Here is a 17,504-nt window from a genome sequence, read left to right on the forward strand (position 1 = left end):
TAATATTTAAGCAATTTTAAAATTAATTATCTGTTGCCCATTTTATGTGAGTTCTTGAAGCTGATGGCATTTATTTTCCACCTCCTCTCACTTAAAGAAAAAAAACCCCAGAAGCCAAATTCTAATGGCATTTGAATGGGCGTCCAGCCAGCTTCCCAGGAGCCAGCACTGGGACATCTGCTCCTTCTGCCATGCAGTTAGAGACGTGCCATCTCAACGTAAGCAGAGGGGCACATTCTCTGCCTGCTGCCACTGGGGTATGTGAAGGGTTTCCTTCCCACTGGATTGCATCTTCGTGGTGTAGGAGGCCCCTGTTCGTGTTCCTGCTGTGATGTATGAACCATAACTTGGGGCAGTGTCTTTGCCTTCCAGCTCCAGTGATCTCAAATGGCCTTTCAGGGCTCACTGCTGCTGTCAGTGCTTGCATTGTTACTGCTCTTCCCTGGGCTGAGCAGGGTAATTCCCCTTCATAAGAACTAGGGGACTTCCTTGTCTGCCCACATAATCCTCCTGAACATTTGGAAAGCTTTGGCAAATGGACAGTACAGAAAGGATAGGTGAAGTGGACTGACCAGGTGGAAACAGCCTAGCATATCTAGGATATTGTCTGGGGCTTTCTAGCCTGAAGATGAAGGAGGCTTGCATTCCAGCATCTCACTTGGGTTATCTTCAGCTGTACAGAGCCTTGTTGAGTTCTTTCAAACATTTCTAGGAATGAGCTATTCCATAACCTCTCATAACCTCTCGGGTTCCTGTGCTGCACCATTCTCCTTGTAGAGAATTTTCTTCATATCCAGTCCTCATTTCTATTTGAGGCTTTTGTCTAGTACCTCTTGTCTTTTTATTGTGCTTCTCTGAGAAGAATCTGTCTGTGGCTTTTCCTTCTTTGAGTTAAGCAAATGCAAATAAGTTCCCTCAGTTTTTTATTTTGTCATGTGTTGCACCAGAGCCTCTTGATCATCTCAGCCGCCTTCCTCACTCCCTCAGGGTCTTGATCCTCACCACCTCATGCACTGAGGCTGCTCTGGCCTGTTGCATCCTCCATTGGTTCTTTGTTATCTATGTGCAGCACAAATGTCTTGCTCAAGAACAAATCACCTGTTGTAAATGACTTTAGCTCCTCTGAGTTGCTGCCGTTTGAAGCTGAGCACGTGGACCACACCTTGTATACGGCAGGTCTTGCCTCACTCTTCTGTTTCTGTAGATAACTTAGACCCATAGGGAAACATGCATTCAGAATTTAGCTGGAAAATTACCCTAACATAACAGTGACAGTACACTCATGTGTTAAGGACTGGAGTGTGCTAGAAGTAGTAGAGTCAGGTGCAAATACTGCTGGTTGAAGATAGTAAGATGTAATGAAAGAAAAGAGGCACAAATATTCAACATCTTCGAGTTTTTTCTCTTTTGCCCATGAAGTAAAACAGCATGTCCCTTCCGTGAAGCTGCAGATGGCATAGAATATGTGCCACTTGCAGTAGAGAAACTGTTTTAAAAACATTTTAAAAATTTTCTCTTTTTCACATCAGCATACCCAGTGTCCAGTTCTATTCTATCATAGCTAGTCTTCTTTCCTGTTTTCAAATCTGCTGTTTCAAATTAATCAGATTATTTTTCCTCAAAAAAATGAGACATCTTTCTTTTGAGGTTGATTGAGAGGTTTCCCTCCCTTTTTACATTCTTACTACAAGGTTTATAAGCTTTTAAATCTCTTCTAAATATGAAATATGTATTTGGAAGCATGATAGTAAAAGTCATCAACTTCTACAAAGGTATTTCTAGATTTGGGTGCAGACATAGCTCTGGGAATTTACAAAATCTTGATTTACCCAAAGTGCTGGGTTTTTTAAACAGAGGACAATACTTGCTTCCTAAAGCCTCTTTTGGCTGTCAGCTACCTCTGTCAGCTTTGTGCCCTTATGCCTGCCCACTTGCTGCCCTGCTTTAGAGGAGGAGATGCTCTGCCATGATCGTGGGTGCAGCAGGGTCCCAGGGAGTTTGGGAACTGGCAGTGGTCCTCCTACTGTAGCACAACACAGTAGGATTGTTCATTTGCTCCCTCTGCATGTAGAGGTGGAAAGAGAATTGGAAACACGTGGGTGCTTCCAAGTGGAACTTCTCAACCACTGATTCTGGGTGTTATCACCTTGCTGCCTAATGAATGCTTTGAATGGTCTGTCACAAGTTTTCTATGCAAGACAAATTGGCTGTTGGAAATGAATGATGATGCCCATTTTGTTTCATTATTAGCAGTAATATGCTCCATTTTTCAGTTGGAGGAAGAAACAGGGAAGGGGAATTGCTTATAGACTTGTTAATTGCAGAAGGTTTTAGACCTTCATGGTAGGGAGAAAGGGATAGGCAGCACTTCTAATGCTGAGTAGTTACTCTGGGATGTTGCTCTGACAACAGCACTGTCCTCGACTCCAGTTATTCACAGACCAATACCCAGCCTGGACTGCATTTTCCATATACATCTTTTGACATTCTCCCCCAAAAACACACTTACAGGCACTGGATTGGTAAGACTTCAGCATATCTTTGATGTTTTACTGAATATAGTGCTTAAAAGCACAAGGAGGAGCTGAAATGAGAGTAGGGGTCTGGGGTCTTCTTGTAGACTTGAGGTGTCTCCATTTTGGGCAACTCATTGAGGGGAATCATTTCCTTGGGAATTAAGTGAAGAAAAAATTATATTCATGTGCACTGGAATTTGTGGATCCTTTTTTAGAGGCAACCCTGAAACCAGCTGAGCCAAGACACTGGTAGATGTCCTGAGCAAAGTGGCATTGCATATTCTTGTTTCAGGGCTGTTGTGCGGGAAGAGACTTTGAGTGAAGTATTTCCACTGTATTTGTGCTTAGATTTGTGCCTGTGTGACCCTGTGCCCATCTTTCCATTTCTTCAGCTTCCTGGGATGAGTTCAAGTTAGCTCTTTGTAAGCTGAAACACAAGGGATCCTGCAACATCTAAATACTCTTGTCCTGTAAGCTCAATAGAAACAAAGCCATGCTAATGCTTCAGTGCTCAGTCTATCAGTGCTGATAATAGTCTCTTCTTTGAACCCATGCTGTTAGAAATGTAGCAAAAGCCTGACAGTACATTAATGTATATACTCATGGGGAGAGTCTTTCAATGAGATACAGGGTTTGCTGGGTGGGAATCAAGCAATAAAGTAATTAACTGAGAGGAAGTGATTGCAATGCTTTAATCAATAAGATTGCCGTAAAACTGAATAATGGAAGATCTTGTCCTCTTCTGTCCTTTCCAGTGCTGATCCTGAATGGGGAGCAGTGCTGATGTCCCAGAGTGGAGCACTGTCTCTTCTTGAGTTTCTTCATTCCCTTGACAGCCCAGGATCACATGGGCTAACACACAGCCAAGTTAATTTGCATTCTTCTGGCCATGGTCGCTGTCTGTGTACTCTTTTAACATATGGCAAATGCAGGAAAGTGTGACTAGGCTTAAATGTGTTTCAGGGTGAGCTAAACTGAGTTGTGTTGTTGTGTTTGCCACAGGCAAAGTCTGAATATGTGCAGTTGCCCTGGCTCAGCTGGCCCTCAGAAAGCTGTCATGATACTCTTGCTTGGGAGCACAGATGAGCCCTTGGCATTGCAAAGGCAGTGATCAGACAGACTGATGGGTGTGTTAAGGCATTTGGGAGGCAGCCAAACCCAGTACTTTCAAAAATTTCCTTTCACCATCAGCTCCATAGCTGCAGTCCTTCCCTGTAGCTGGAAGCAGGATGCTTGGTCCTATGCAATCTCTAATGTGGAGAGGCAGGAGTGGGGTGGGCTGGCCCTGGGGCAAAAGCAGTAGTGTCCATGTAGGGTGATGAATCCATAACATTTGCTCTTCTTTTCCTTCCACAGCCCTTTTCAATCTAATTCCTGTGGGTCTTCGCGTGGTGGCAATCCAAGGGGTGAAGGCAGGTCTGTACGTTGCCATGAATGCTGAGGGATATCTCTACAGCTCAGTAAGTACTTTGCACTGTTGGGCTCCTGGAGTGCCTTGGTTTTGTAGGTGGGAGGAAGCAGACTGCACTGGGACTTCCAGTTTTTCTGAAAACAGTCACGTATCAGCAAACCTTTAAAAGCAGGAGCCGGGGGAGCTGCTGCAAGGCCGTACAATGTTCACTTTAAAGTGTCTCCACGGAGATCTGTGGCAATATTTCCTGACCTGTGAAGATACACTTTCTGTTCCTTTAGGTTTGTACTTAATGTAAGTCACGTTGTTGAGGCGTTTCTATAGAGTTGGCTGGTCATATTCTGATTTCTCATTTGTGAAATGGCATGGACTCAATGGGATTGCTTCTGAATTGCATCCCGATACCTGATCATAGGTGGTGCCCCAATGGGTCATACTCTGCTTTTGTCTGCAGTGTAAATCCACAGCAATACCCTGACTCTCTTAAAAGGGTTCTGGACTATTCTGTTGGCAGAAATTCCCTGTATTTGTGTGGTCTTTTTAAAGCACATAAAAGATAAGTGCAGCAATTTTTGCCAACTAATTCCCTTATAACTTTCTTAGATGGCATGAAAGGGCATGAGGTTATTCATAAGATTCTCATTTAAAGTAAGTAATTGATTTTCACAGTGAATAATTGATTCGGTGATTTATTAAATATGGCAGCCCTTTGCCAGAATTTTTATGCTTCAAATAACTTTGTTCTAGTTCTACATAGTAAAAAGTGATAGTTAATAATACACTTCTCATTTCTGTAGTTTTGATAGCTTTACAGCGCATAGCCAGATTCTAATCTCATCTGCCTTTGTGTAAATTTACAGTGCAGGGATTCTGCTCTTGCCTGGGCACTTACTTTGCTTCAAAAGTGTGTGTGAGCATGGAGATGGGACCACTGAAAGAACAGCAGTTTGGGTTGCTCTGTTAAATTTTTCCTAACTTTTCACTTCTGTCTTTGTTCCTGGTCAGTTTTATACCACTCACATGATTGGGCTTTCTCCTTTTCTCTTGGGATATAACAAGGCTCTGTCTCCCCAGCAGCTCAGGGCAGAAAGCAAGTGGATGTGTTAGTATGCCTGGTGAGATAGGTCTCAAAACTGGCTGCTTGTCAAGAAGAGACAGAGAGATCAGTCTGGATCTCTGTGGATGCCAGACGCTTCCTGTTCTTTCATAGCCCAGTAAACATAATTGACTGCTTCTAAATAAATTAAATTGGTTTACTAACAATGAAAACTTCCTCTTTTTGTAAAGCTATCAGAGTCCTATCAGAGTCCTAAAGGTAATACCGAGCATGGTGTGGTACTGCATTGTTTCGTGTGCATCCCTCTGGGTGCATTGTCAGGGGGTCAGGACTGGTGCTTTGCCCTGTTTGTGCAATGCAGAACACGATTCTGGCCCAGTGCTGGGGCTCCTTGTACCATCAGTGTCCTGTAAATGAGGATTGCAGGAAATCAGAGTGTGTCACAGAGCCACAGCAAGCCAACGGGGTCCTGTTGGAGCAATGAGTGGTCATCATCTTCTGAACAAATAGTGCAGGGGAAGGAAAGGTGTGGGTCTTGGGAAAAAGAAAAAATAGAGAATTGGAAAAATGATGTTTGACAGCTAAGACACTAGAGAAGATACAGAGAAAAATTCTCTCTAGTAGTAGTGAGACACGATATAAAGGGTGGGAGGGACACACCAAGAGGTGGTAGACAGCAGGAAGACTATGCTGTCCAGGAAACACATCTGTTAGTCATTTCAAGTATCCTGAAAGGCACCAGATCACACATGTTTTCAAGTGAGGGTGGTTTAATGGGCCTGCTTATTTCCAGTGAGTGTACCTGTCTTGAGTAGGAAGGTTAATCAGGGAAGGCTGATGGGGAAGGATGCACTGTGATGACCGGTGCTTAATGAACTGAACCTCATTACATGCCACAGCTTGATGGCATTGAGCTCTGTCTGAGCTAATAAGAGTGAAACTGTTCATTTCATCAATGTGATGCAAGGTTTCTGTTTGCACTAAATGGGTGATGGACTTTTTTGGATACTTGCCTTGTGATGACTGGTGGCTCTGTCTTTGTCTTACAGCAGTAAGTCAATGAATTCACTGTGCTTGGGAGCAAACCCCAAGGCAAGGAAATAGAAAATTTGTGGATAAATTGTGTTAGGGAGTGTGGGTCAAGTTCAGTATAAAGGACAAGGGATGAGATCAGGATGACATGAAAGAACTGGATATGTCTAAGAAGAGCTCAGCCTGTTCAGGCAGTCTCTTTTGGATGCTGCAGCTTTCCTTGTGGGGCAAGGGTCCTCAGGTCATGCTGCCTGGACCTCATTGCTGACCACACCAGGGACACATTTTCCCTACTCTTGGCTTAGCAGACCCTAAACTACAGCTTTATTTTCTCTGTGTATGTACCTGGCTTTTTTCTCTAGCCTTTTTGGGGGATTTGTGAAAAAAATGGGTCAACATTCCCTACAGATATTGTTCACTCACACGAGCCAATTGACAAATGAATTGTTTGGCTGCTTTCCATGCTGCGTGGAAGCCCTGTAAGGACTTCTCAGAACACCCTCAAGTCCAGGACTGGTTTCAGATAAAATTATCCAGAGAAATGGTTTTTTTTGTTTGCTCATTTGTTTGTTTTTGGTTTGAGTTAGAGTTTTTTCCCTCCTCTTTAACCCAGATGGATGCTGTAACTGAACATGTCATCACTGTGGGTTTGTTTTGGTTTTGTTTTGTGAGGTTTTTGGTGATGTTTAATCTGCGTGTGACAGCTGAGGTCTTGGCTGACATCCTCACCCTGGATCAAACCAGAGGTTGTTATCAGCCTGTTCTTAGGGATGGCTTGTGCCAGCTCCTTCTGAGTTTAGGCCAATGGGCTCTTGAATGAATGGGCTTAGAATAACCAGCCCCAGCAGGGGCTGAGTAGAGTCCTCTGAAGCCAAACGTGGTGAGACAGCATTTTGTAGAAACTTGTGAGACCTTCCTATGGCTCAGCCACATCGCTACCTTCTGCAATGAGTTTCCTCATCCCCACCTCATCTGTTCAGGCAGGGATAGTGTCAGCCTGGGCTGCTGGGCTGAAGCCAACCATATATTCCTAGCCAGCTTTAGCGGCCTAAATTTATTAGATGCTAAACCTTCTTTGTTTGGGAAGCAGCTGTTGGGACCTGTGCATTGTTTACTTACACTAGATACCTGATTTTCTTTCCCCCAGACTAGGTTATTGCTATCTCTGAGGTCAACATGGGAATTAGGTGATAAGTAGACAAGAAAATATTTTGGTTGGAGGCATCCTGCTTTGCAGAAAGTAGGATGCAAGCCACTGTCTGCATAGCAAGCTTGCATTAGTCATTGGTGTGTTCCCTTTTGATTTCCTATAATGTACAGCAGCTGTAAATTCCCTGATGGTGCACAAAGGTTTCAATCAGCACCTGTTCTGGGGAGGGACATGACTCTCCTGAAGATTCACTGTTAGCATTTGATGCCAAAGTAAAAATGCACAGAATGATTGAAGGGCAGTGGATATAGCTTATAGTGCCTCAGTGCTTGGGAAGAAGCTGAGACCACAGGCTGGCTGTTGCACAGCATTCAGAAACATGGAATAAAGAGGTCTGTCCTGCTCCAGTGAGTTTACAGCCTAATCGTAACTGGAGAAGACTCAGAACATGCTCTCCTGTCTGTCTGGAGTTAATAGTTCCACCACCAAATTAATTTCCACTCCTGTGTACCTTTTTTTTTGTGAAGTTTCTTTCCTTGGTTCCCAGCTTTCCCTCTATTATTCCTGCAGCAACTCACAGGGGCATGGGAAGGGGAGTGCCTGTGAAGTATTAAACCTGGTTCCCCCAGAGCAGATCTTTGTCATGGGGCTGTAGAGTCTCCACAGATCCACCCAATCACTCCAAGTACACTGCAAGTGCATCTCTCCATATGATGATATGTATAATTCAGTGGCATTGCAGCTGGGATTGGATTTGCCCCAAGTGCAAAACACGTCTTTTCTAAAATGTATTGCTCTCAGATATCCTTGTTGTTTAACTCAGAGTTCTAATTATTTTTGAAATGGCAAATTGTGATACATAATTTATTGGGAAGACGTAGAAAACCCTAACAGAGATAGAGAATGCAGAGGGAAATAAAATGGGTCGCTTACAAGAACTCACTATGGTTTTTCAGTATAAACCTGTGAATTTGAAATGCTGAAATTAGAGCCTGAATCACTTCAAAGATTCCTGCTAATAAGGGAATGATTATGCATAATTAAAAAAAAATCTAAGCAGCATTGAGAAAACCCCAGTCATGCTAAAAGCTCAGTGTGTCTTTGCATTTTCTTTTCCTCTCGTTTTTTTCTGCTTTATCATTTTGCATAATAAACATGTCTTGAATAATAATGAACAGGCATCTGGGGAAGTATGTATATTAAATGTATTTTTAATCTGCTTGCAATGCTATAACTATTTTGCTACAACTCCTCTTGGGTTGCTGCACTGCTGTTTACATCAGTCCAAGGTCAGGGGCTGCATTCTTTCCCGTGATAGGCTTGGGTGTTAAACCTACTCCTGCCAATGCCATTTCTTTAATTCCTGCTTGATCTCCAGTGTACTAGTTGATTTGGTCAGAAGCACAGATAGGCCAGGCAGGTATCCTGGACATTTTGCAAACCTTCCAAGAAGGCACACTTGTTGGGGGGATTCCCTAGTTTAGGGAAGCCAGGTCAGTGGAGGGAGAGAGGAATGTCCCCAAAGGCAAAGCACAGCAGGAGAGCAATGTAATGAGCCTTTAGTTTCTCTCCAGAGTATCTACTCTTCTTCACTGGGTGTTTGAAGGGGCTCGTTGAATGAAGGCATTAATTGGGAGATAAAAAGCTCCTCCTGTCCCCTAACTCTTTCATAAATATGGGAAAAAAATGGATACTCAGGGAAGGAGCAGTCCTGAGAAGAGTCAGGCCCTGGAACAGATTCCAGCCTTGCATTGAAATGTTCCTAAAATACAGCTCCTGGCAGGCACCCTGGCCATGCCATCCTTGTAGCATGGAAACTTATAAATACAACTGTCAGTAATAAAATGGTCCCTTTTCCCCTGGTGAGATGCTGCCATCAGTGTTGTTCTGCTTGTCAGGTGAGGAGAGTGCCATGGTGCATTTCTGTGGCTCTTTGGGGGTGGGTTTCTCATCTGGCACCCTGTTGAGGTCCCTGTATTCCCTGAACTTCCCAGCACAGCACTGTGGTACAGCTCCCACAGGGAGAGATGGGGCTGTGCACCTTGTATTCACATCTGGAATGAGGAATTCACATCTGGAATGAGTTAGATCAGGCTTTGCTGTTCAAGCAAGAGACCTTCAGAGGAAAAAATCAGTAACAGCAGGGCATAATCCTGCTTTCCTAGCTGCTGTTACCTTGTCTTATATGATAGCAATGACATTATAAAAGATAAGTAAGCTTCAATAAAAATATTCTTCTCTTAGCCTTAGTTACACAGAGTATTTAGGAACATGCAATGGTTTACCTAACACCAGCTGGAGGAGCAGAGATGGGCCATTCCCCTTGTGAGCAGTGGTCTGTCAGTGTTGGGATGAATTATGATCTTTTGTTGAAATTTCATTTTGGAAGAAGATGGGGGGAAAATGCTCCAGAGGTGCTGACTCATCTCATTTTGATACTTCCCCAAAGAAACATTACAGATTCCCATTTTGAAAGAACTTTAGAGTGGTTTATATTGCCTTATCATTTCCTAATAAAATCAGAGCAAAATGTTTAGATTTTGGCGGAGCATTTTGATCCCACATGATTCCCTTGAAATGTGGAGGGAGGGTAAAACACCATCAGGGAGGGGATGCTGTAAATTGAAGTGAAGGCAAGAGTAAAACCAGAGATGAGTCAGTGGGGGCTGCCATCTCCTGCACAGTGTTTGTTTTGCTGATTTCCTCGAGGCCAGACAGCCTTGCCCTGGATAGGCAGGTAGGCAGAGCCTGTGGAGCAGGTGCTAAGCAGCAGTAGCATTGCATAGAGCTTGCCTGTGTGCTGTGTGTGATTAATTAATCACTGCAGGGAAAATGATGAGGTTAAAGCAGAACAGTCCATGGCAATACAATGTCTGAGCTGGATTTTGGAAGGGAACACATGTCTAGACTGAGGACAGGACAGTGTACAACGAAGCCCCTGTTTAGCAGAAATGATATGCAGGTGGAACATTTATCCCAGCAGGCAAAACCCAAAAGATGACTTTGAAAATGTCTTCCTGGAGAGGTATTTACAGCAGAAGTCCCTTCCATTGCCATTCCTTTGCATCTTGCTAGCTGGGGGATGCAAGACTGGCTGGTAACTGAGATCCTCTCTCCACTACCTGGCTAATATTTGGCTTTTCCTAAAATTTTCTGGCCTGCTTTGCTTGTTTTTAACACCATTTATCCAGTGTCTATTTTGACAATAAATTATTATTAAATAATTAGTCTGTTATCTGTTTTCCAGAAGTGAAATCTAGACAAAACTCCAGGATATCCCAGGTTACAGTGGGACTATCATTAACATTTTATTTTGTAGTGGAGGCAGGACGAATATTGTCCTTCCTGGGTCCAGGGCACTGATATGAAAAGAAGCAAGGAAAGTTTTGAGAGAGGATATGTTTGACTGAGGTCAGGTGTGTGTTAATGAAATGATTTGGATCTCTTTTCTAATAATACCAAACTCAAATACAGAATGGATAAAACTAGGAAATAGTGTGCCTTTGTCAAACAGTGACTAACAGCTCTGGAGGTGAAAGCAGGGGAGAGGCTAAAAAATCCAAGGAAGAAATTTTACTGACTGTGTGAATGTAATTATAACTGGGAGACAAGTGATGGAAAACTTTAAAAATTGGGAACATTGAATTGTAATGCTGTTTGCCAAGGGAGAGAGACTAAGTCCCTGGGCTAATTCAAGACAGATTGGCTGAAACTGGGGAATGTGTAGGGTACTGTAGCAGAAAGGCCTGAATGGGAACCTGAACTATCCCTGCTTTGTTGTCAGAGGGTAATGTCTTGACTAAGCATCTGCAAAACAAAAATAATTTTATTGAGGTCTCTGGATCACAGGAATTCACTTCAGGTACTACAGGCTTTTGTTACTATGGATCCCAAGACATAGGGCTGGCTTCTGGCACAGGAACCTCCTGAAATTGTTGAAGTAGACGTGCACAGCAGGAGTTATGAACCTGGCCTGAAATGTGTGTGTACAATTCAGTGAAGTGCTAGAACTGCATCTTGGTGCTTTTGTGAATCTGTGTTCCCTGGTCACCCCTGTCACAGGGCCACAGGCTGTGGGGAATACCTGCCTCTTCCAAACGCTTCTTCTGGCATCTTTCTGAATGAGACACTCCATGCTGCAAGGAAAACTCCAAATCTTCCCATCTTCTCTTGCAGTGCCTCCATCCTTGGAAGGGAGCGTGGGGTGGAAGGGGTCTGTGTGTGCTGCTGTCCCTGCTGTGATGTGCTGTGAAGTGCTGTGTGTTGACAGTGTGCTGGGCTCTGCAGAGGCACAGGATGGCCAGAGGGGCTGTGCCGGCAGCCTGTGAGCTGTGTGCGAGCAGGGAGGGGCTCAGGGGCACCTTGCCAGCAGCACTGCCCAAAGGCAACCTGGCAGCAGAGCAGGCAGGCAGGACACGGCTCTGGATCTGCTCCAGGGCCTCCTGAGCCTTGCCTGGTCCTTGCAGCTGGCCTCATGGCATCTGAGGTGTGCCAGAGCAGCGCTGCAAAGGCTTGTGCTGTGCATGCTGGCCCTGTCACAGGGCTTGGAGGGCTCTGGGAAAGCAGCCTGCAGCAGAGACAGAGCCTGTCCTGCTCACCCACCCTGCCACTGCCACAGGGATTGACTTTTTTAAAAAAAATATGCCCAACTCTCCTGGGAGACTAAAAATGTCAGCCTCGAGGGGAAATGGCTGAGAGTGTCAGATCTGCTGGTTGTTTATTTCTAGGGCATTTAATTACATTAGTCAACTTGTAAATTTTGAATGAATTAATATCTGCTGTAACACCTGGTGTTTTTTCCATGGTTTTTTTGCCTCTGGAATGGTTTGAGGGTGGGGCCCACAGGGTTTTGAGATGATGCCATCCAACACCACAGGGACAGGCACATTCAGAGGTCCTTGGTTCTTCAGGGCAGAAAGATGACATAAGACAGTCATTATTACAAGAGAGGCTTTGCTTCACCCTGGACCTTCTGCAGAGCAGGTTGGTTTAGCAATCATCCCAAAGCCTCTGCAGCCAGTTAGTTTAACCAGCGTCCTGCAGAGCAGATTGTTTCATACATTAACCTTAATGTGAGCTCAAACACACACAAAGCTCATTCATCCCACCAGCTGGTCCTTGTCCTACCCTGGAAGCTGTGACAGTGCAGGGTAGCGAGCAGGACTTGCACATTCTTACTGCATGTGCTTGCACATTCCTGTGTGTGCTGTCAGTAATTCTCATCAGCCTGTGGGCTCAGGACCCCTTCAGAGAAGTGTGCAGTGACCCAATGACCATGGCTGATGGCCACCAGCCCCAAGTGGTGCAGGGCAGGAGTAGAGGGTGTAATCATGAATGCAGGGTTATGAGAAATTTGGGATTTTGAGAATTCCAGTACTAAAGTCAAGGCCTCTTTTGCATCATGAATAGAAGTAGAAAATCTCTCTTGGCTGGAGACTGAGCCCAGACAGGATGATTCAGAGCAGAGTTTGGACTTGCAGCTTGGTCCTTCTTTAGCAAACTTAAAGAAACACTCTCTGCTGCACCAGCAGTTGTTTTTAGACTGCTTGCAGGACTGGAGAACCAAGTAATCATAGTTGGACTGGTACCCATTAGGCCCTTTATGGTGTATCATCACCTTTCTGCCTGCAATTAGGTTACATGTTTAATCTTTCGTGACTAATTTCATTTGCTTGCGGCAGTTTTGCTGTTCTTTAGTTACACTTCCCAAGCTTCTGCTGCTCACCTCAGTTCTGTCATCCTTTCTCCTGTTCCCTAACCACTTCTTACTCTCACATCAGTGTATTTTGGACAAACCCAAACCAGCGGATTTATCTTAGCAGATGCAAACTGCGTATTCACATGCCTGTGGCCTTCTCAACAGTTTTTGCTTGATTAACAAAGGGACCTTCTTCACTGCTGATGAACTAGGGATTGCATACTTTGTTGTGTGGAGGTGGCTACTCCTGACGAGCCCTGAAATGTTTAAATGACATTAAATTAATGGTACCTCTGTGAAATCAATGAATCCCTCACACACACAGGAGTCACAGGTTAATACAGTATTTCAATGTCTCAGCCATTGAGAAGGCAGTACAGAGACTGTGAGTTTGCCCTGCCACCTCCCACATGCTGATGGTATCTCAGGTGCACTGGACTGTGCCTTGGAAGCAGTGGTAACCTTTCCTGCAGCTCTTCCCTATAAGTTAGGGGACTGCAGAAAGCTGAAAGCATTTTAGTATTCACAATATGCTCCCTAATCCTCCAAGTACATACCTATGCACCAGCCCCATGCTAAAAGCTTTCTGAAATGTGAACAACCTCTTGACATAAATTAGACATGGCACAATGATGGTAAATCTTTCTGTCTCCTCACCACTTTCCTCCTGAGAAGACCAAAGGATTTCCTTCTCTTTATGAGACATTCCTTGGTCAGCTGCTGAAGACTGCACATCAAATACATTATTGATAACAGCCCTTGGAAGTTGTATGCACACCCTACTGATTCCCAGCTGCTGGAACACTGCAGAGGAATGACTGCAGCTGGACAAAGACTATCTGCTTCTTTCTAAAGCCCCTGAGATAGAAATCAGTATGAATCTCCTGCTCAGCCTTTTCTCTCCCACCCCTAAATCATTGTAAGCATGAAATAGAGGAAAATAGAACCTCAGGGATTTTGAACAAGGCTGTTGAGTGAGGAGGCACCAAGAAAGATAATATCCAACTTCCTATGCATGTGCAGAATGAGATGAGGGGAGACATTCAGCCCAATTCTGACATTCCCTCAAGCACAGTGGCTGTGCTGGGCTGTTGCTTCCCACTGCAGGAATCTGAAGCAAGCAGGGGTTGAGAAGGGCAGTTCTTGGTATTCCTGCTCAGTGTTCAAAGCCCATGCACTCATGCAGGACATACCTTTGAAGTGACTTTCCTGCTTCTAGTGGCTTTAGTCTCCACATTGTCCCATATTGCTCTAAGGTGATTCACATGCACTGCAAAGAGATTCCCTCTTTCCTCCTGAGGCAGGATAACTGCTGGTGGTGGAGCTGGGGCAGCTGATGGGTTTTGAGCATTGGACTGTACTTGGTGCCAAGGAGAACCATCACCCTCTGCAGCTGGTGCCTGCAGTCTGTTCCCTGCAGCCCACTCCTCTGTGCTGTGCCTATTCCCTGGCAGTTAGGTGCTGCACAGAGCCCCTTCCTTCCCAGCAGGGCAGAGAACACTGCTGGAAGAAGGACCTTTGCCAGGGATCCAGCCAGCTCAGGAGAAGGGTGCTGTGCACGTGTGCAACAGTTGGGTTCCATAATGTTGATTGTTGCCCTGTTAGTTCTTAGGAGAAAAAGTCTCACAGCTGTTACACTGGCTTGTCCAAAGCAACTTCTGTCTTCTTGCACCTCTTACTACTGCTCTGGGCATTTTCGCCGGACAAAGCACTTCTCCTCCTTGATTCTCCTGGCATGCTGCAGGAGACCAGCACTGGCTATGCTGTTCTTAGAGATATCCTGCATCTTTTTTACCTCCTGCTTGTCTATCTTCATAGAGACTCACCACAGCCTCGTCTACAGGAGAGGTCTGTGGATGTCCTGTGAGTTGCTGATAATTTTCCACTCAAACTGGGAAAATTCATCATGTGATATGATATGCCCAAGGTCTTTCATGGAGATTGGATTAGGCCTTCTCCCTGATCCTAATATTTTGCCTTAATCACAAGCTTTCTTTTGTATCACAGTGATTATTTAGGGAACTGGTGCATCAGCAGCAACACAATTCGTTTGTGTAGTATCTTGTGTCTGAGCAAATCAGTTTGCTTTCTTTGCTGTGCACTGTGTAGGCTGGGATTGCTTTTCCCTCTGTCTTCCCATTGCATTTCTTTTCTGGCTCCTCAGCATTTATGTCCCTAGCAATCATCATTGAGGATAATGGGAGCAGGCAAAAGAACCACAGGAGAGTCGTCCTTTGCCAGCCATCTTCCCTTGCACATCTTAATACCATATGTCAAGTGCAGTTGCTCAGGGCTCCACAGATATCTCTTTTTCAGCCACCCGAGGAGCTGGGGCTGTTTACAGTGTCGGCTTCACAAGATGGCAGGTGGAGAATTAGAAACTGCTCCTGAGAAGCTCAGGGTTGCAGCAGTGCTCTGAAAAGAAACGCTTGGTCAGTGCTGATGCCCCCAGGAGATGAACAGCAGCGTCTTGAGAGAAAACTGCAATAACAAAAACAGGCATGGGCTCTCAGATAGCTTAAAGCCCTGCTTTCAGAGGTGTTGAGCACCCAGTACATCCCCTTGCTTTCACTTAGATGAATGTAAGAGTTGCCCTTGTGGGTGCATTTAACTCAGTGTCCACCTCCAGGAAGTGCCACTCACAGTGACAACTGGAAGAAACCAGTAACAGAGACAGTAGCTGAGTGAGCTCTCTGACCACTGAGAAAACATCTTGGACTGTGCAGAAATACTTGTTTTGTCAGAGCTGGGTTAATTTCCAAAAACCATCCAGGTGGATTGCTGGGCAGTCTGTCTGGAATTCACAGAGCTTCAGTAGTGCTTTGCAGTGCTGGTATAGTGCCTGCATTCAGTCATTCCATCTCCAGGGCATCTCGTGCCATCCAGGCATGACCAGAGACTTCATGAGAACTGTGGGACAGCTCTGCACTGGTAGTTTTGCTTGAAGGTGGACTGGGTGGGACTCAACAGAAAATACTATTCCATAGTAGCCCTACTCCATAGGGGTTTTTTTCAGTGGTGGAAGTATGACTGTAAAGCATCACATACCAAGGCAATCAGTGGTGGAAGGAGCAGTACAGTTTCTGTGGTATTGAGGGATGAATTTTAACGTCTGCTGTCACTACCACTGGGTTATACCTAGAGCAAACCAACTGGTATTCATGGTATTCATTTAGCAAACTGAGATGAGTGTTTATTCCAGCATCATGAGACTGCTGCTCAGTCTTTGGGTAATGTCCAGTGAATGGGTCCATGCTCATGTCACTGCATATGTGGAAGACCAATTCCCTTTTGAGGCATTGGAGTATGAATTTTCAATGAATGTTTTTAATAGTGGTTATGATTTTGGTGGGGAAAAAAAAGGTAATTCATTAGAAATAGTGCCTGTTTTGGAAACTGGAAATCAGTGTGTCTTTCTGGGATGTAATAGTAAGACTGACTTCTCTACCAGAAAGTTCAAAATGTTTTCCAGAAAAAAGAGAGAATTAGCCACCTTTTACACATGAAAGGAGAGGTGTAGAAAAGAAAAAGGTTCCTATTGACCACACTTAACCTTTGGTTTGTAAGTCCTTAGTGGAAAGCACCCAGGCTCCCATAGGAGCATAGCACAGGCTACTTTCAAGTAGTTTGTAAAATACTTCTGCATCCCCATAGAAGCATTTCCCTCTGGATTCCAAGTGTGCATGTCTCAAACTTCCACTGTGCAATCTCTATTTTTGTGAGGAGCTCTGAGAGACAATTTATTAAAGGTTTAGCAAAGTATTTTATAGTTCCTTGTATCTCCAGGAGTTTCGTGCAAAGAAGGTCTTTGTGAAACTTTATTATTCAAATGTGGAGGGATGGAAGGAAATCAATTTCCTTCTTCAAAACTGCATTTTTTCAGCTACTTTATTTGCTTATCACTCTCTGCCTTTCCAGGATTATTCTAATCAGATTTCACATATTAAAAAATAATAACATAAAAATAATTCTCCTCTTTCAAGTCTTTGTGAGGCTTAAGTAAATTAAGACATTGATCAGATTCTGCTCAGTGTTGAAGCTGTGAATACAATGGAGGGTACCTGTTGGGGCTGGGGATTGTGTCTGATGCGTGGTTTTTTATCTTCAGAGTGAAGCCAGAAGAAAGGATTGAAATCAGACCCATTCCTGGGGGACATTTGGTTAAACCTGTGTTTCAGGCAGCAGCTGGGATGTGGGCCTGCAAGGCACATGGCCACAGTCCAGCCCAGAGGGGACAAATGGCAGAGGAGGGATGCCTGTGTGGCTGCAGGAGGCTGCTCCAGCAGCCAGGCCTGCCAGGCTGTGCTTCACCACCATTCTTGCACTGAGCTGCTGCAAAGGGGAGCCAAGTGTGCAAATTGCTCGAGTGGTTTTGCAAGTCTGTCCTCAGCCTAATGCACCAAAATGCCAGCCTGTAGCAAGGCCAGCACAGCTTCTCTGTATGCAGCTTATTTCTGATTTGGCAGCTGTTTGGGAACCTTATTTGCTGCTCATGTCAAGACTGATAGCACTCCTATGGGTGCTGTGACCTTGAGCATCCTTTCATTCTTCCTCAATAAGCTCATTATGAGCTCCTAAATCGTCATCAGGGATTTGCCATGAGCTAGAATGAAAGTGTCTTTCTGTAAATACTGCCACAA

At 44.6% G+C, this 17,504-nt stretch overlaps 1 protein-coding gene across 3 annotated transcripts in view; it reads left to right on the forward strand.

The window, feature by feature from the left end:
* The window catches only part of FGF12 (fibroblast growth factor 12), a 218,459-nt gene that overhangs the window by 145,651 nt on the left and 55,304 nt on the right, over positions 1 to 17,504 (forward strand). For all 3 annotated transcript variants that reach the window (XM_033068850.2, XM_033068851.2, XM_033068849.2), the window contains one exon: positions 3,873 to 3,976. In XM_033068850.2, coding sequence (XP_032924741.1) covers positions 3,873 to 3,976 — 104 coding nt within the window. The remainder of the gene's footprint in view (positions 1 to 3,872; positions 3,977 to 17,504) is intronic.

This window comes from Catharus ustulatus, chromosome 10 (assembly GCF_009819885.2).
Source record: "Catharus ustulatus isolate bCatUst1 chromosome 10, bCatUst1.pri.v2, whole genome shotgun sequence".
NCBI lineage: Eukaryota > Metazoa > Chordata > Aves > Passeriformes > Turdidae > Catharus > Catharus ustulatus.